This window comes from Pongo pygmaeus, chromosome 13 (genome assembly GCF_028885625.2).
Source record: "Pongo pygmaeus isolate AG05252 chromosome 13, NHGRI_mPonPyg2-v2.0_pri, whole genome shotgun sequence".
In the NCBI taxonomy this organism is placed as follows: Eukaryota; Metazoa; Chordata; class Mammalia; order Primates; family Hominidae; genus Pongo; species Pongo pygmaeus.
In genome coordinates this window covers 123541211-123561426 of record NC_072386.2, presented here as the reverse complement: position 1 = coordinate 123561426, position 20216 = coordinate 123541211, and the positions used below count along the sequence as shown (strand labels likewise).

The window sequence follows — 20216 nt, the reverse complement described above, 5'->3', positions numbered from 1 at the left end:
TAGCTGCAGGGCCTGAGGCACGCCCAGAGCCACACGGGGAAGTGGCAGGGCTGGCCAGGGTGGACCAGGCACGTGGTGCACAGGGCCAGCGCTCTGACCCAGGGGCTCCAGGGCTATGCCGTGCAGCCCAGGACAGAAGCTCAAAGGCTGGGCAAAGCCTATCTACTCCCTGTCGTGTTTTGTGCCATTCACAGGCCCCCACGTGTCCCCATGCCACCTGATATGTTCCTCCGCTAGAGTCATGACCAAAAGTCTTGTCATGGTTTGTTGGCCTACCCGGCTCCCCAGTCAGTGTTTCCTAAAAGTACTCATTCATTTATTCATTCATTCATTCATGTGTTCTCTCATGCAACAAATCACTTTGCTAAGCACAGGGACCAAAGCAGTGAACAAGAGAGTTAAACGTCTTGCTCTCAAGGAACAGAAGTTCTAGTCATGGAGAGACAGACAAGAAACCAGATAAATAAGCAAAGGTGTCACATCAGTTAGAGGTGGATCTGAACTTCCTAGCAGGAAGAGAGGCTTGGCATGGGGACAAGGCATCTGTGGGCCCCTCTGCCCCATCCACCCCACACATCCATTGTGGAAGGCCCAGGGTGGGTGTCTGGATACCACTGAGCAACCCTCAAAGTCGCTCTCCTTTCCAACCTCAAAACATTTGAAACAGTACTATTTCGTGTAAGTAATTTTTACAAGTTACAGCATTCCAATGGAAATGTTTCTGGTGGGTAAGCATTCTGGATTCTAGGTGGAAATCTAGAATCCAGAGATGCAGGGCCTCAGGGTGGGCTGCCAATGATCATCTGTGTGTCCCACTGGCTACATACACCCCCTTGAAGCCGCACTGCCCTTCTTTCCCCATTCCAGAATCTAACAAGGCTGCACAGTTTTCATACAGGATCCAGCTGGCCTGGACAGGTTTGTTTCTGTGATTTTTAAAAAAATCTCTACCTCACCGAGTGATAGTTTCTGGGGAAAATATGGTGATTCTCTCTGTGATTGCAACTGGATATCCCAAACGTGCCCTCAGTGATCTAGAATAGTCTTTCTTTTTTTGTTTTTTTCTTTTTTTTGAGACGGAGTCTCATTCTGGCCCAGGCTGGAGTGCAGTGGCACGATCTCTGCTCACTGCAACCTCTGCCTCCCAGGTTCAAGCAATTCTCCTGTTTCAGCCTCCTGAGTAGCTGGAATTACAGGCACATGCCACCATGCCCGGCTAATTTTTATACTTTTAGTAGAGATGGGGTTTCACCATGTTGGCCAGGCTGGTCTCAAACTCCTGACTTCCAAGTGATCCCCTTGCCTTGGCCTCCCAAAGTGTTGGGATTACAGGCATGAGCCACTGCACCCGGCCTAGAATAGTCTTTCAAGTATGCATTTAACTTCTGTGAATTCTTCCTGAGCTTATTTAAAAGCTTGGTCTGCATAACCTCTTTGCATAGTGCACCTGCAGTGTGCACAGAGTACAGGACCATGCATCCCAAGTCACCATCGTAAAAATGATGATGATCTCTATTGTTAGTATTAGAAATTAAAATCTCAATTATAATTGACATCGTTAGTAGTTACATTACACTATATGTGATTATATTGTATTATAAATAATATATTGACTGTATGAGTATTTATAATGTATGTTATTATTGTGATTATTTTGATGATGGTGGTAGCTATCGTCTATGCGCCTGGTCTGGCATGTTATCTGCTACGTGACATTGCAGGTGTACCTTGCACTATACAAGAGGCTGTAATTATATTCTGGGTGACTCCCCTTGATTGGGAGTGTAGCATCGGCAGCAGGAGCATGTGCTGTGGAGTCCTTACAGCAACCCTGCGGAGGTAGCACTGCTGTCTACCCTATTTCACAGATGCAGAATCCAGGCCTTGAAGAGGTTGTGTATCTTGCTGAAGATCCCACAATTAAGTCCCAGAACTGAGATGCAAACACAGTGTTGCACTATTGGCCACTGTTCTTGTTTCAAAGGTTGCATCTCAGGAAGGCACAGGGAGTGTTACTCTGGTGAGAGCTTCACTTCCTTAGGCCTCAGTTTTCCCATCTATAAAACCATGGGGTTGGACTTGAGCATGGAAATCCCTTCTAGTCTTATAGTTCTGTGATTCTGATCATGTCCACACTGTTGTTACCTGCAGAGTAAAGAAATATCTCCTTCAATTTGTTTTAAACTTTCTTCTAACCTTTAAGGGGCATCCATTGCCTTTTCATCTCTTCCCGCTGGAGACAGGATTTCAAGAGTAAGAGGTTAGGCTTCTAATTATGTGCTTTGGTTGTTCAAAAACAAAACAAACCCTCATCCAAAATAAACAGGCTTTCTTGCTTTTAGGGAGAAAAATGACACATATGCATATTCATTTATATGGTAATTATTATTATTTAGCTACACAGGGACTAGAATTGGTAATTTAGAACACAAAAAGAATGCAGGGAATAGTGTTCAGGGAAAAATAACGCAATCATAACCCATCAGGATTCTGTAGTTAATGCAGGGGGGGTCGTTTCTTTTTCTTTTTTTTTTCTTTTTTCTTTTTTGGTCTAATGCAGTCTCTTTGAAGAATTTTTTTTTGAAGTGACCATCAAATGCATTAGAGAAAGAAAAATTAGCACTCTGTATTGGAACAATCAAAAGGAGTTGGCTCTACCTGTTGGATACCCATTAGCCATTTGTTAGGGACAATCAAGAGAATGTGCCTGAATCTTCAGACTACCCCTGTAGGGCAAAGAAAAGCCAAGACATAAGGCAGTAAGTTCTGGAAACTTGGGGGGAAAGGCTCAGTACCAAAGAGATTCTCAATTTTACCTTGACTGTAGTCACCATTTGTGCTCCATTTTATTTAAATTGCTAAGAATCCCTTTCCTTTATTTGGAACCTGATCCATCTCCCCGCAGCTACCCTGGTTTCTTCCCAATCCTTTCTTCACATTGCTGCTGGAAGGATGGCTTTTTAAAGAATGAATGAATTTATTTCATAACCACGATATATTCATTCCTATGGTTGCAAAGGCACCAAAGTCCCCCCTCACTCCTGTTCCTTAGCCACCCAGTTTCCTTCCCTGGAGGCAACTGATGTTCACACTTTCTTGAAAGTGCACCCTTCTGAGGATGATTTTAAACATAGAGAAACATTTGTTATTTTAAAATAAATGTGATTGTGACCCTCCACTGCTTCCAGGAGCCCTGTGTGTCCTGGGCCTGCCTGCAGCTCAGCTTCATCCCTGGACTTCTCTCATCTACCCGCTCAGTACCCGCCACCTTTCCCCAGCTCAACCTGCGCCCACCCTGCTCAGGCCTTTGTGTGCAGCTGCCAGACCCTAATTGCATTAGGCCGTTCTTGCAATGCCATACAGAAATACCTGAGACTGAGTAATTTATAAAGAAATGAAGTTTAATTGGCTCACGGTTCCGCAGGCTGTACGAGAAGCATGGTGCTGGCATCTGCTCTGCTTCTGGGGAGGCCTTAGGAGGTTTACCATCATGGCAGAAGGTGAAGGGGGAGCAGGCACATAACGTGGCCAGAGCAGGAGCAAGAGAGAGACAGTGGGAGGGGGAGGCGCCACACACTTTTAACCAGATCTCATGAAAACTCGCTATTGTGAAGACAGCACCAAACCATGAGGGACCCGCCCCCATGAGCCAAACACCTCCCACCAGGCTCCACCTCTAGCAATGGGGGTTACATTTTAATGTGAGATTTGGGTGGGGACACATGTCCTAACTATATCACTAAGCAGCTCTCAGTGATTTCCCACCCCTTGTGTCCATGCCTATGTAATCACCTCCCCTTGAGTGGGGGCAGGACCAGATGAATATGGCAAAGGTGAGGGGATGTCACTTCTGTGCTACATTACGTTATGTAAGAATGTGCCTTAGCAGACCAGAGAGAGATCTTCCTTGCTGGCATGATGAAGTATGCAGCTGTGTTGGAGAAGCCCACACGGCTGGTCTCTAGGAACTGCAGGGGCCTCCAGCCCCCAGCAAGCGAGAAACCAGAGCCCTCAGTCATACAGCAGCAAGGAAATGGATCCTGTCAACAATCCAGATGAGGTGGGAAGAGGGTTCTCCCTCAGTCAAGCCTCCAGATGAGAACACAGCCCAGTCAACCCCTTGACTGCAGACTTTGAGACTGAGCAGAGGACCCAGCTGAGCTGTGCTCAGACTCCTGCCCCTTGGAAACCATGTGATAATAATTGTATTGTCTAAAGTCACTCAGATTGTTATGCAGCAATAGAAAAGGAATACATAGTGCTCTTAACCCCACCCCTTAGCTAGAAAACTGCTCTCATTCCACAGCCTCAGCTTCAAGTCTGTTCTTCAGGGAGGCCTCCCCTGGCCTTGCCCAGCCCCAGATGAGGCCAACCTGCCTGTTACACATGCTCGCAGCATTCTGCTCTCCAACTCTGCACTGTCATAGTTAGGAGTAGGAATGCAAGATCTTTCATGTGGTACCTGGCATAGACTCCATGCTGGGTAAATATTTATAGGATGGATGAATGAATGAATGAATGAATGAATGAATGAATGAACCAATCAATCAATGAATCAATGAGTGCCATTTGGATAACTCCCCAGTTCTGTACCACCATGGCAGTGAAGTCTTATCCCAACATGCACATGGCCCAGGGAAGGAAAGGTGTTTAAAATCCAGCAGTCCTATCCAGTCACATCCGGATGCCCTAATAATGATTTCAACACTAGGAACACACTTGTCTTCCGGCTTCTTTGGGGAGATTGTTTTGGCCAGTGTGCTAGCTTTGTTTTCTGTGAATTTTGGATCTGTTTAGTGACTTCTTCCTTGTATTCTAAAATTATTCCCATCATTAGTGCTTTCAAGTTTCCCATTTGGCCTTGGACTCCTACACCTTGAGAAAGTTCAAGCACTGCACCCTAAGGGTGGAGGTGCCCCCGTGGGACCGCAGGTTCGGGTTTTTGAGAACCAGTCTTCCAATCTGATCTCCTATGCCAGGAGATTTTCCTGTCTCCTCCTCCTTTATTCCTCTAATCAACTGTAACAAGAATCAAGCACCAGGGTGCTTGATTTTAAAACATTAAATAAATGTGTAACATAAAAGTGATCACACCTGGTGGATGAATCCCAGTTTGTCTTATCAATGTCTTTTAAAAAGCCATCTACAGAAATCATCCCACAAAAACCTCTTATGAAAAGGGAAAGTGAGGCCCAGACAGAGAAAGGAATTTGGTTGACGTCCCACAGGCCAGGTCAGTGTGGCATTTTACAGGCCACCACGCAGAGGCTCCTGGCTGCCTGACTGGCAGGTCAGGCTTCAGCTGGACTCGGCAAGTTTGTGCCAGGCCTTCTGACAAAGGCATTTTTATGTCACCAGCACCAGACATTTGGAATATCACAGACAGGAAAATATCTGGCAAAGAAAAAAAGAAATGTTTTCACGTATGGATGCCACCCCAATGCCGCTGCAGGGGGCAAAGGAAAGACTTGTGCCCAATTATGACGGCTCATCATGTGTGGAGAATTTTGTTATTCGTCAAAAGGCAGAGGCCTTCACGCACCGGGAATGTGATTTTTATGGGCTCCACACGTGGCTTGGGTTCACATCTTCTGACCTGAGCCGTCCCTTTAATATCTGGGCTGGCAGACAGCAGCGAGGGACACTCAGACAGGGACTGGTGTGGACAGCCTGCTTGGGCTGCAGTGCTTTTCTATGTAGAGCGCCCTGTAATTCACAGACAGGCAGCATGGCCTTAGGTGCTGCGGCACATGCTCTGAAATAACAGCTGTCTCGCTGTCTCTGATTAAATGTGACTGACGATCCAAGCATAGCGCTTAGCACTGTGCCTGGCCCGGAGGTCCACTTAGAGTTGATGCTTTTTACATGCTAGATGACCTGGGTGAAGGCCATTTGAGGATCCCTTATGAGTAGAAGTCTGCTACTTCTTCATACCTGGGCTTTGTGTTAGAAAACAGTCCTGGACACTTTCTAGGTGGGTTTATGGTCTACCAGCAACATCATGGTGTACTTTTTTTTTGGCGCAATCTCGGCTCACTGCAACCTCCACCTCCTGGGTTCAAGTGATTCTCCCACCTCAGCCTCCCAAGTAGCTAGGATTGCAGGCGTGTGCCACCACAACTGGCTAATTTTTGTATTTTTAGTAGAGACAGGGTTTCACCATGTTAGCCAGGCTGGTCTCGATCTCCTGACTTCAGGTGATCCACCTGCCTCAGCCTCCCAGATTCCTGGGATTACAGACGTGAGCCACTGTGCCTGGCCTGTGGTGCACTTTTGAAACCACCACTCAAGTGAGTTCTATTATATCCCCATACCTGGATGGATGAGAGTGAGCAGTCTTTTCAGTGTAGTGCCTGAGGAAAAAAATCAGTGAAATTTCCGAGCCAGCTGCAGCCTGCCTTCCTCATGCCTGTTCACTTACCTTGTTTGTGTGTGTGTGTGTGTGTGTGTGTGTGTGTGTGTGTGAGTTTCCACTTGGGATTGAGTCCCACCACTCTGGAGGTTAGGAATGGTTCAAAAGGTTGCCAAGCGCAAGCGTAATGCAAGAAGCCAAGCACGTGGGATGCTCGGTTCACTCAGTTCACTCCTTTGGAGATGGAGCTGGGCTGTGAGGGAAGGACCTTCAGTGTGACTGCAGCAGGAATTTGCTTTCTTTATGCTTGCTTTGGTTTGAATGTTTGTCCCCTCCAAAACTCATGTTGAACTTTAATCTCCAATGTGGCAGCATTGAGAGCCACAGTACTGCCTTTAACAGGTGACTGGGGCCGGGTGCAGTAGCTCACACCTGTAATCCCAGCTCTGTGGGAGGCCAAGGCGGGTGGATCACCTGAGGTCAGGAGTTCGAGAACAGCCTGGGCAACATGGTGAAACCCTGTCTCTACTAAAAACACAAAAATTAGCCGGGTGTGGTGGCGGGCGCCTGTAGTCCCAGCTACTCAGGAGGCTGAGGCAAGAGAATCGCTTGAACCCGGGAGGCAGAGGTTGCGGTAAGCCGAGATCGCGCCACTGCACTCTAGCCCGGGTGACAGAGCAAGGCTCCGTCCCTCTCCCCCCGCCCCGGCAAAAAAAAAGTTTTCTTTACAATTTACACAGTTTCAGGTATTCTGTCATAAGCCACAAAAACGGACTAAGACAGTGCTCAACTGGTAGGAGGTACCTCCTCAGTCTGCATTCTGTTCACAATGTCTCCTCTTTCTTCTTCCTTAACTGTGAGGCTCAGAGCCCCTGCCGGAGTCAAAGCCACACTGTGACTAACAAAAGCTAGGCCCGCTGCATCCTCCCCGGTGCTACTGAGCAGGAGCCTGCGGAGGGATGCTGTCCCCATCTGCATCCCGGCTAATGCATTCTAGACATCGCCTCTTATTCCCCAGCACCTCTTCAAGAAGTCTTCCTATTCTCCCATCAAAAGCATAGGAAGGAAACAGAGCCTGTCCACCAGGACCCATGATCAGTTAAATGGAATATGAACGAGTCTCTGCTTCAGTGTGTTAAAAGAATGTTACTTTGCCCCATGACTCATTGAGCCTGTGATCATGTTACATTAAAGACAGGGAAGAAGGAAAGTGAAGGCCAGAACTAAGCCCAGACACAGCTGGTGAAGAGCAAAATTGGTCCATCAAGATAAGGGTACACATCAGCTGGGCGTGGTGGTCCACGGCTATAATCCCAGCACTGTGGGAGGCCTAGGAGGGTGGATCTTTTGAGGTCAGGAGTTCGAGACCAGCCTGGCCAACATAGTGAAACCCCATCTGTAGTAAAAATACAAAAATTAGCCAGGTGTGGTGGTGGGCGCCTGTAATCCTAGCTACTCAGGAGGCTGAGGCAGGAGAATCGCTTGAACCCGGGAGGTGGAGGTTGCAATGAGCCGAGATCATACCACTGCACTCTCCATCTGGGCGACAGTTGGAGACTCAGTCTCAACAAAAAGAATAAAAAATATTAAGGTACAAAGAATGCTCAGCTAGCATTTACTGGCACCTGATATGTGCCGAACACCACGTTACACTGTGATGCATTTTCCCATTGAACCTGCACGACTGTCCTATGATGTTTTCAACAGCTAAGACTTCTGGGGCACCTGCTGTGCACCAGCAAATGTTCTAGGTGGCTCAGAACAGAGGGCTGACAGGAGCAGGCAGGTTCTAAGAGCTGCTGTCATTCTACGGATGAGGCCATAGCACAGGAGCCCCACCCACTGACCCAAAGGAGGGATAAATACATTACCTAAAAGAAAAACTGACCTTCTAGAAATGCATCAGGTTCAAAATGTCTACTTCTGCATAATCTTCCTCCTGGAGCTAAAGTAAGAATGCCATCATCAAATGCAAAACTTGGACCATTCTGAACCTTGACCACGTCCGCAGATCCCTGGAGTCAGGTCTCTGATGCACTTGGGAAGCAAGGTCAGGCCCCCAGCCCCAGAAGTGACTGTACCGGCCGGGGGTGTTTCCTTTACTGAACATGAAATGCAAAATTCTATTTTGTGTTCCCAGGTTGACTCCTCTTAGATCTCATGTAATATCATGGAAACTTGGTTCTTTCACTGTAAAGGGGGAGAGGATGTAGCATACTTTTGACTGTGGAACCAAAAGTTTAGAATTTACATGGTGGGTTTCTATAGTCTTTTTTTCCTCCTCTTTGGTCATAGATTTATGCTTCCCTGCCCATAACACGAGTCAGTATTTTATAGTGGAAACAGTAACGGAGTGGAGGAGCTAGATGCTGGTCCACAGAACCACCAGCTGTTTGTTTTATTTCTCCTGTGGTGTCATTGGGCTGCCATTAATTACACCACTTTCATCCCACTGACAGTAGGAACACAGGATTTTCTTGCCATTGTTTTGACACTCACGGGTTTATAGATGTCACTTGCCTCCTCCAAGGAGTGCGGTTTTATTGATCTACAGCTCTGCTGAGGCCCTGGCTATGTGTTCCTCAAATACAGATGCAGTTAGGTTTGCAGGGGATTGGAAGGGGAGGTCTGAGTTCCACTCAGGAAACTTACGGCCTGCATCACGGCGAGGTAGGACTTCTGAGGGCTTGGTGAGGTGCTGGGCAGAGCACAGTGAGCACACCCCCCGTGCCCCCTTATTTGTGGGTGTTTCTGTAAGACACCCTGATGCTGAGGCGTGGTTGGTTGGTTTGGTGTGATATGGGCTTGTTAAGGGCACATGTGGACCACGTGTCTGCATACAGAGCCGCAGCACTCCATGTGGACAGGAACGCGTGTTCCGATATGCCTGTGGATGTGTGATGCCTCAGATGATCCCTCTCACTGCAGTAGAAGAGGAAAAAGAGATGATCAAATGCAGGACAGGGCCTGAGGTTTGGGCAGACGCAAGCAGACCTTGGAGCAGGAGAGTGTATTGGAGAGGCATGGAGATGATGGGAACGGGACTGGACCCAGAAGTACTGACCACATCACTCTTCTCTTCGCCGGCTGAGCAGAGAGTCAGAGGTGCCAGGTCTGCTCCCGGAGAGCTAGCAGCGCACCCACAGCAGAAGGGCAGAGCAGAAGGGGGCCAACTCCTCATTCTCCCATTCTTTTTTTTTTTTTTTTTTTTTGTGATGGAGTCTTGCTTTGTCGCGCAGGCTTGAGTGCAGTGGCGCAATCTCAGCTCACTGCAACCTCTGCCTCCCGGATTCAAGCGATTCTCCTGCCTCAGTCTCTCAGGTAGCAGGGATTACAGGCATGCATCACCACACCCAGCTAATTTTTGTATTTTTAGTAGAGATGGAGTTTCACGATGTTGGCCAGGATGGTCTCGATCTCTTGACCTCATGATCTGCCTGCCTCGGCCTCCCAAAGTGCTGGGATCATAGGCGTGAACCACCGTGCCTGGCCCATTCTCCCATTCTTAGGCTGAGTTTGGTCTGTTTTTCAAATGAGTTGTCAACTATGAAAAGCCTGTGTATGCCAAGAGACATTTATTAAGCACCTGCTATCTGCCAGACGTTGTGCCACCACTTTAGGTACATTGTTGCCTGTAACCCTAAACGCTGTGAAGTGTAGGTACCAGTAGCATCATTCCTGTTATACAGATAAGGAAACAGTCATGTGGGCTTCCAGAGGACGAGCAAACTCCCCTCAGGGAGGGCAGCTGGCCAAGTGATGGCAAATGGCGTGAGCCCACCTTGGGGCGAATCCACAGTAGCTGTCAACTCACTAAACCCCCACATTCTAATTAAAATGTGTCTGTCCCAGCTGGGTGTGGTGGCGCACCTGTAATCCCAGCACTCTGGGAGGCCAAAGCAGGAGGATGACTTGAGGCCAGAAGTTTGAGAGCAGCCTGGGCAATATAGCGAGACCCTAGTTTCAAAAAAAGAGAAATGTGTCTGCCCCAAGTCCTCCTTAATTAAAGATCTTCCCTCAGTTCATATCTGGAATGCCAGTTGCTCCTGTATCCCAGAGATTTGCCTTTTCAAACAATTTTTTTTATATTAAGTTCTACAAACTTAAGTGGGACTCCTTGGAAGTAGGTAGAGAAAAAGAAGATCGTTCACTTTTCTCAAAATTGTAGTGATAAAACTAGTTAACTTTGGGTCATTTCTTTGTTGCTAGACACTACACTTGTTTTGTTGTTTGTTTTTTCAGAGATGGGTCCCACTCTGTCACCCAGGCTGGAGTGCAGTGGCACAATTATAGCTCCCTGCAGCCTCGAACTCCCGGACTCAAGTGATCCTTCCACCTCAGCCTCCCGAGAAGCTGGGACTACAGGTGCATGTCACCATGCCTGGCTAACTTTTTTTTTTTTTTTTGAGATGGAGTTTTGCTCTTGTTGCCCAGGCTGGAGTGCAATGGTGCGATCTCGGCTCACTGCAACCTCCACCTCCCAGGTTCAAGTGAGTCTCCTGCCTCAGCCTCCCGAGTAGCTGGGATTACAGGCATGCGCCACCATGCCCGGCTAATTTTGTATTTTTAGTAGAGACGGGGTTTCTCCATGTTGATCAGGCTGGTCTCGAACTCTCAACCTCAGGTGATCCACCCACCTCGGCCTCCCAAAGTGCTGGGATTACAGGTGTGAGCCACCGCACCTGGCCTAATTTTTTATTTTTTTGTAGAAGCAGGGTCTCGCTGTGTTGTCCAGGCTAGTCTAGAACTCCTGGCCTCAAGCAGTCCTCCCACCTTGGCCTCCTAAAGTGCTGGGATTATGGGCATGAGCCACGGTGCCAGGCCTGTTTGTTTATAATCCTCGTTTAATTATTTCATCAACCGTGAGCTAGATTTTGATTATTCACATTGTGCAGAGGAGATTGAGGCCAGAGGGGATGAAGTGACTGGTGTGAAAGTCACACACTGGCTGTGGCACAGGTCATCTGGTTCCAAAGCCACTGCTTTCCGCTGTCACAATAAACTGATACTTTCCAGGGCTGATCTTGTTTCTAGAGAGGTGGATCTACACCACAGACATGGTCTAAAGTGTTTGAGGGGAATGGGCCCTGGATGCTGGGTTATCCGTGTCTGTCACTTTCATCTAAAGCACATTATGTCTGACTTGGAGAACTAAATGTGAACCTCCAAAGTGAGTTATCTCTGTAGGGGGCTATCTTGGGGCCAACCTCAGAGCTGGGGTAGACTGGTCCATCTGGGGACAGAACAATTTGTTTTTCAAACTGTGTCTCCTTCCATGGAGTGGCTTCAGGGGCACCATAGACATTTGATATGAATTTGATTTAAAATTTTTTAAACTATTTAGGAACTAATAAAAACCCTCTTGAGGCCAGGCGCAGTGGCTCATGCCTGTAATCCCAGCACTTTGGGCAGCTGAGGCGGGTGGATCATGAGGTCAGGAGATCGAGACCATCCTGGCTAACACGGTGAAACCCCATCTCTACTAAAAAATATAAAACATTAGCTGGGTGTAGTGGCAGGCACCTGTAGTCCCAGCTACTTGGGAGGCTGAGGCAGGAGAATCACTTGAACCCGGGAGGTGAAGGTCGCAGTGAGCCGAGATCATGCCGTTGCACTCCAGCAGCCTGGGCGACAGAGTGGGACTCCGTCTCAAAAAAAAAAAAGAAAAGGTGCCTCTTGAATGCCTGCATTTGGACTTTACCAGGTTTTCATACCCTAGAGATCATTGGCCTGTAGGCTGCACATCTAGGAGTAGTGATATCCCTGCATCTGCACGTTTGTATAAAAATACCACGCATGTATCATTGATTATCAAGGGTGGAATTCAACTCTGTTTGTTTAGAAAAATCACTCCTGCATATTTCGGCGTTGTAAGAGCATAATCACTGTTAGGCTGCCCAGAAAAAGGTCAGGCAAAGCCCTGGGCACACCTCACCTTTATCAGGTGGAGGAATCAGAGCAAGTGAAGGGGTAACGGGTTCCTGCTACAGTCATACATGTGGAATGTGGAATACTAACGTTCTGTGTTCAATGCATTTCATGTTCAGTGCTAACAGGGGTTGCATATTGTTTGGGATTCAGCTTTGAGATAAAAATTCTTGCTAGTCATCTTTCAGGTGAGTTGAATATGGAAGGCATCCTGGGGTTCTGTGGCAGGCTAAGGTTTTTGTGTTTTTGTATAAACCAAAGTAACTGCTCCTGGGACAGTGTGATGTCAACTTTTTTTATGTTCATCAAAGTAGTCTCATTGTTCTCACCGATTGGCTTTAGAACGTATCACTGTCCCAAACTGGATCTTTTAAGATGCATTTCCTTCCTGGCTGACAGAATCTCTCTTCTCTATGTTGGGAAACCACATAGTATTTCATTAGGCAACGTTGGGCCTGCGGTGCCTCTTGTGAGGCTTGCCCTGGTTCAGACTTGGAGCTGAGCGAAACTGATTTATCGAGTCCAAGTCTTCAGCCTCAGCTTGCCTCCTTGGGACTGCAGAGATTGAGCATGCAGCTCCAGGGAATGCCTCCAGTGGAGTCTGCAGTCGGAGCTGGGAGCCAGATCAGGGGCAGGACTGGGGAAAACACCGAGGGAGCCCCACGCTCTGGTCCTGGGAGGAGAGGGGAGGAGCGGAAAGGCAATGCATCAAAAAGGCAGAGGCCCAGAGGGCAACAGAGCCTTCCCATGTGAAGTTGCTAATTGTGCTTTAATAATAGTCAGGAGGGCAAAAGAGGCCAGTGTTCGCACAAAGCCGGACGGCTCGTACCGCATCAGGCCGCACTCTGCTGGGCCTCGCCAAGTTCCCCAGGCTGGCTGGCTTCTTTTCTTTGCTTTTTTTTCATCTGTGACATCTGCTCAGTGCTTGTCCCTCCTGTGATACCATACCCCTCGCAGCTGTGCAGACCTCCAGCTCTGCACTGGTGCCTGGAGTGCCCTGAGCATACGGCCTTTTTGATGTGTGATAAAACAGAACCAAGCCACGGGAGTACGGTGAGCGAAGGCATCAGAATATCAATTAACCTGCTCTGAACAAAGCTGCAGCTCAGAGTGGAATAGACATTTCACTGAAGTGTCAGGAAGATGGATAATGTATTCTAATTAGGGATTGACTGATACCTCCATATCCAGCCACTCCTGGACGTGAGACCCGCGAACCTCACAACACAGGCTTGTTGGAAACGTCTTAATGTCCCATCATGGCAGTTGTCGGGTGCTATTTACTGATTTATGACTTCTTGCTTTGCCAGAATTTGTAGCCATTAAAGCCCTCCCAGCCAAAATTGCGGCTTCCCTGTGAACGTGCAGCCCATTTTGCAGCTAGGCAAATAACCTCTTTAAACGCAAGAGCTCTGGGAAAGAAGATCTTTTCTGAGCACCAAGCCTGCAGCTTTCATCTTGAGGATGCCGTAGGACAGACCCACCTTCAACAGAGGTTTGGTCAAGGCGCCCTCCCTTCCAGGTGGACCAGTGTGGACCAGCGTGGGCTGGCGCAGGGAGGAAGAGCCTCCATGGCTGCCTTCTTCGTACAGTGGGGGGCGGCTCTAATGGGGCCTGGGTGCTGCTCGAGGGCTTCCTCGGGGACCTTGTTTCTTAGTCCCCAGGTGATCGTACCATTTCCGCAACTCAGAGCAGACCTGGAGAGCTGGTGGCCTAGGGCTCACTCCAGAGCCCCCCACCTTCTTCCTTTTGGATTTTCACATCTGCACCAGAATGACATTCCAGTGAGGCCAGGCTAATTAGGGAGATGTTCCTCATTTTGCTGCACTTTTCCTGTGTAATTGGAAGTCCCGCTTTCTCCAGTGAAAAGTCAGTGAGAGCTGTTCCCCTGAATAGTTCTAAAAGCTTTGGACCACATACTGATATCTGCTGCAAATTTATGGGTGAGATTATAATGATTGCTCAGTAATGCAATATTAAAAGCAGAGGCCTTTCTCAGTGCTGAGCAAAGACGGAGTTCCAACCTTCCAGCTTCAAAAAGGGACTCAAAACAGAATTACCAGCCCTTGTACTAGAAGCAGCAATCAATGGGCTCACAATTCCTCCCTGTCCAAATAAAGGAAAAATAAGGGGGTATGAATTTAGCTAAAGTTCAGAAAATATTGGTTCGGCTTCCAGAACTGTGAGGGAGCTCTCAGATGCTGCGACTCCTGATTCTGCTGGTGTTGCTCACGTCTGTAGATGTTTGCTCTTTCTAAGAGCTGCAGCCCGGCGCTTGGCTGGCTATAACAAGGACTTGAGGGAGCAAAAGACTGTTAAAAATTGTTTTTGCACTTTTGCTTCATTAGTTCTAGAAACCAGGGGTTCCGTGGCTGTGAGTCTTCCTGTATAATTCAAGAAATTAATGAAAGCTTGCTGGATTTTTCCAACAGTCTTTAGGCTGTAAATTTGTTTAGCTTTTTTTTTTTTTTTTTTTTTTTTTTTTTAACTGTCAGTGGAGGCTACTGGAACCTAAATATTTTAATATTGAAGAAATGCAGGCTTTTTTTTTTTTTTTTTTTTTTTTCCCCAGAGACAAGGTCTCACTGTGTCACCCAGGCTGGAGTGCAATAGCACGATCATAGCTCACTGCAGCCTCAAATTCCTGGGCTAAGGGGCTCTTTCTGCCTCAGCCTCCCAAGTAGCTGGGACTACAGGTGTGCACCAACGCACCTGGCTAATTTTTAAAAATCTTTTTTGGTAGAGTGGGAGGGTCTCACTATGTTGCCCAGGCTGGTTTGAAATTCCTGGCCTCCAGCGATCCTCCTGCCTTGGCCTCCTAAAGTGCTGGGATTTCAGGCATGAGCCACTGCACCCAGACCACCTTTTGGTTTGTTTTTAAAGAAAGACATCTCTTACCATCGCCCACACTGTGTCTGTCGATCAGATGGTGTGGACGTGAGTGACCTGGAGGCTGAGTCCGTCCATGTCAGTCCATCCTGTGACCTTAGAGCAACTGAGTCTCACAGTGGCTGAGAGGGAGGGCTCTACAGCAAGCGGGGGCTCCCAGCGTTGACTCCCAGTTGCCTGACCCTGCTTCCTACAAAATGGAGACTTGAAGCAATTCGCTGTTTTCTTTCAGTCTCTTCCAAAGCTCCCTTTACTAATTTACCTGGACATCAAGTCTAAAGCATTACATTGTGTGTGTGTGTGTGTGTGTGTGTGTGTGTGTAACTCTAGACTCACGGGACTTGAAAGGACTTTAGAAATTCTTTAATGTGAACATTGCTGAGGGACATAAAAAAACAACTTAAGCACATGAGATGATAATGCATTGACTTGACAGTGTAAAAATGTCAATTTGTCGTGAATTGATCTACACATTTAATGTTGTTCCAAAATCCTAGTGGAATTTCTGTTTGGGAACTTGACAAAATATTTTTAATGTTTACCTGAAAGATCTTGCTTTGAAAAAAAAAAAGAAGGGAAAACGTATTTTACTAGACATTATGATAACTTATAAAACAACAATTTAAACAGTTAAATAAAAAGAATTTAACAATCTACAGGCAGAAAGAGGCCAGAGCCAATGTCGTATCAGCATTTAGACTGTGATAAAAGTGTCCTCCGAGGGGAAAAGATAGGCTGTATTGTGGGTGAGTTTGGAACAGGTGGTGAGCTACAAGGAAACGGAGTAGATCACAGCCCTATATCACTTGCACACTGGAATGCAGCCCTATTACACGAATCGTTACTATGTACATGTAAAGAGTAAAAACGCAAGAACACAATTTAAAGGCAAGTGAATATGTATCAGCTTTTGCAGGGGGGAGGGTGTTTTATGCATCCGCACAATGCCAGAATCTAAAGACGAAAGCAGCGATTGATTTGGCCACAAACTGGTGTGTTAAAAGCAACACCACACACAAAATGAAAAGGCTGCAAGACAAACTGCTGAAAATATTGGCAACATAGTTTGCCTCAAAGGGTTTGTGGTAGTGTTTGCCAAAATGAGTTAACGTTCTTAATATGTAAAGAGCTGTTGTCAATAAATAAAAGGATGAAACCCCAAGGGGAAAGTAGATAGATGACACAAATGGACATTTTGGAAAAGAAAAAAAAATCCAAATAGCTAACAAACATATGGAAAAAAATACTGAACCTCATTAATGATCAAAGAAATGTAAATTAAAGCAGCAGTGGTATACTGTATTTTGCTGGACAGATTTTTTTCCCCTAGATGATGCCCAGCATTGGCAGAGATGCAAGGAAACAGATGCTTTGCCATTGGATTCAAAAACTGGTGGGCCATTTTGTAGAGCGGTGTGGCAAAATGTATCAAAAGTCATAAAAGAAGGTATCAACTTTTAGAAATTTATCCGAGGATGTTTGATAGGCATTGAGATGCATATACAACATTGTTTATAATGGTGGAAAACTGGAATCAAACTGAGCAATATGAGCAACAATATGGGATCAGTTAACATCAGGTCAATTCATACAATACCAGGCAGCTGTGAAAACTTCTATGCAAGGAGCACTTTGTGACATGGGAAAACGTTCATGAAATATTTTTGCTAGAAAAGAACGATTACCAAACAGTGTGTACAGTGTGATTCCCCTCCCCACAACCCCCAGCCGCCAGGAAAAAAGGTATCTGCACTTGCTGCTTGGAAGGAGATATACCAGAACGTTGACAGTGGCTTGTTTGGGTCTGAGGTGTTACCAGTGACTCATTATTATTTCAGCTTTTCAATATTTTCCACACAGTGTAAAATACAATGATTGTATATTACTTTCACAATTGGATTTAAAGAGTTAGTAAAGGCCGGGCACAGTGGTTCACGCCAGTAATCCCAGCACTAGGGAGGCTGAGGCAGGAGGATTGCTTGAGCCCAGGAGTTCAAGACCAGCCTAGGCAATGTAGCAAGACTCTATCTCTATAAATAAATAGTAAAAATAAACCTCTAAACCAGTTCCCTAACTGTACCAAGAGGGGGCTGATGGGTGAGGAATTTCAATCCTATAACAAGTTAGCCGCAGAGCAGAAACCGGAATCATCGTCCAGGGTTTGTTTTTAAGAAAAGTGGGGTGTTCCTGCAGCTATATGGGGCAGAAAATAAAAACAAAAGCGGGGTTTTGTTTTCACCCTGGTCTCAGGAATCTCTCAGAAACTCTCTTTAGGAAATTATCCAAAATGTGGAAAGCACTAGATGCACAAAGATGTTCATCGAGGTATTATTTATGATAGTGAACACTGCTCGCAGTTGAAATGTTCATTTGTGGGCATAGTTAAGTGGCCGTGTACATTCTCTTGGTGGGACATTGCACAGCTGTTGATAATGTGGACAATGAGGAGCCGTGCAGATATGAAGAGATGCTTGTGGTCGCTATTGTGTGGTAGAAAAAATCCAGATGTAGGCCGGGCGCAGTGGCTCACGCCTGTAATCCCAGCACTTTGGGAGGCCAAGGTGGACAGATCACCTGAGGTCAAGAGTTTGAGACCAGCCTGGCTAACATGGTGAAACTCTGTGTCTACTAAAAATACAAAAAATTAGCCAGGCGTGGTGGCATGGTGGCACACGCCTGTAATCCCAGCTACTTGGGAGGCTGAGGCAGGAGAATTGCTTGAACCCAGGAGGCGGAGGTTGCAGTGAGCCGAGATTGTGCCATTGCACTCCAGCTTGGGCAACAAGAGTGAAACTCCATCTCAAAAAAAAAAAAAAATCAAGATGTAAAATATATATGTTATGATTATAATCACCAAGATATGATTTGGAAGGGAATATAATAATATATTACAAAGCAGTTTTTAAAGAAGGGTGAGGTAGCTATCAGAAACATTTTTTTTGTCTTAAAAGTTCTAGTCTTTCTATAAAGCTATTATATTCCTTTTAAAATAATTCCAAAAAATCTAAAACTCAAAACAGATGAGCATCTCTCTGAATCTTCTGTCTAGGGCTGGATTCTGGATGGCATCCCCGAGACGCGTGAGCAGGCTCTGAGGATCCAGACCCTGGGGATCGCCCCCAGACACGTCAGTGAGTAGCTCCCAAGGGTCCCCCCACCCACCAGAGCTGCAGCCCCAAGGGGTGGCCAGTGAGCGCCCCGCTCATACCGCCTGCTGCCGACCTCAGCCCAGGCACCGTCCGAGACTCAGCAAGGAAGAGGACAGCACAGTTGAATCTTTCACAGAGCTACATATATTCAGGGCTGGTTCTTAAGAAAAGTGGGGTTTTGCTTTCAGCCTGGCGATTCCTTGTATCAGGAAGGAAATCAACTAGAATGCTATGCAAGCGTTCAGTGCGCGCAGAGATGCCCATCGTGGCGTTATCTGTGACGAGGGAAATTGTTAACAGGCAGAACTTTCCATCATGGGCCGTGCTCTGTCCCGATGTTATGCTCTTTGTGTTTGGGTGCGAGAAGACCTTTCTCTTAGGAATTCATGGGGATGGGAGATGATTGTTGTTTTAATGTCATTATACAGAAAAGCAAAAAACCTAAAGCAAGTATTGGTCTGTGATATTCAAATGTGTGGCACCTGCTGCCCGACATGCCTAGTTTTGCTCCTTTTCTTCTCTGCCCAGTCATGCTGAGTGCTCCAGACATGGTCCTGATCGAGAGAAACTTGGGGAAGAGAATCGACCCTCAAACTGGAGGTATGGCTACAGCCACCCCCACCCAGCCCCATGGGGTTTCAGAGTCCATGGTGATGACAGCCGTCTACCATTTCCTGAGCTTGCATTCTGCTCTGGGCACCCACAGAGGGGCACGAGGAAGGCTGCTACAGGCTGGGCTCTGAGCTGGAAGACACTGGCAAGGGTACATTCTGGTAGATGAGGAAAGGGAGGCCTGTTCAGGCTAAAGGAGGAGACTTTCTTGTGGCAGAACCAGAACAGAGTGTGGGGGGTCATGCCGGGCACCTGGGCTTGGCACCCACACAGGACCCAGGAGACATGTCTGCCTCTCCCTGGGACAAATTATGTGCCCCCCCTGACACCCCTCATTCTTTGGTATGTATACAGGAGAGAGAGGCATGAGCATTACCTGGGAGAATTGGCAGGTGTTGCAGGGGACGGGACCCTTGAACTGGGCCTTGAAGACCAGGCAGTTCAGCAAGGGGCTGGCGGGAGGATGGGGGGAGACGGGACTGCCCTTGATCATCCGGGCCTCAGGCTGTGGTGGCAGATAGACCTGGGTTTGTGGATCCCTAACTCTGCCCCTTTCTGGCTGTAGACATGGGATACCTGAGACTCAGTTTTCTTATCTGTACTTGGGGATGAAAATACCAACCTAATGGGTGATGGGATGGCTGTGAGGATGAAATGGGAGTCTGCAGGTGCCTGTCAGAGTGCCTGGCACAGAGTAAGTGCTCAGAAGTTCACGGCAGCCCTTGCCCTGGGTCCTGTTCTTGTAACAAGAATACTAGTTAAGAGCAGGCTCAGAGTAGCTGGAAGTGCTGGTGTTGAGCAACGGTGTCCTGCCGTGGTCAGCCACACCCCAGGAATTTGTAGGGCCTGGCCTCCAGGACAGCAAGCACCCCAGCCAGGCATAGCAGTGCCCACAGGGCCCCTGCATGGCCATTTCTAACTGTGCACCTCTCTCCTTGCAGAGATTTATCACACCACCTTTGACTGGCCACCCGAATCTGAAATCCAGAACCGTCTCATGGCGCCAGAGGACATCTCAGAGCTGGAGACGGCTCAGAAACTGCTGGAGTATCATAGGAACATCGTCAGGGTCATTCCCTCCTACCCCAAAATCCTCAAAGTCATCAGTGCTGACCAGCCATGTGTGGACGTCTTCTACCAGGGTAAACACAAGCAGGCAGCCCCATCCTGGACAGGCGGCTAAGGGCTGGGCTCGCTGTGCCTTCTACCACTTTGTCCCTTATTCTGGTAGTGGCCAGTGTCTGGGACATGCCTGGGACCCTGGGAGTCAAGACATAGATGACCTG

General features: G+C 47.3%; 1 protein-coding gene across 5 annotated transcripts in view; it reads left to right on the top strand.

The window, feature by feature from the left end:
• AK8 (adenylate kinase 8) overlaps positions 1–20216 on the top strand; it is a 156535-nt gene that overhangs the window by 32004 nt on the left and 104315 nt on the right. For all 5 annotated transcript variants that reach the window (XM_054500004.1, XM_054500005.1, XM_054500007.1 and 2 more), the window contains 3 exons: positions 18219–18300; positions 18847–18918; positions 19872–20072. In XM_054500004.1, coding sequence (XP_054355979.1) covers positions 18219–18300; positions 18847–18918; positions 19872–20072 — 355 coding nt within the window. The remainder of the gene's footprint in view (positions 1–18218; positions 18301–18846; positions 18919–19871; positions 20073–20216) is intronic.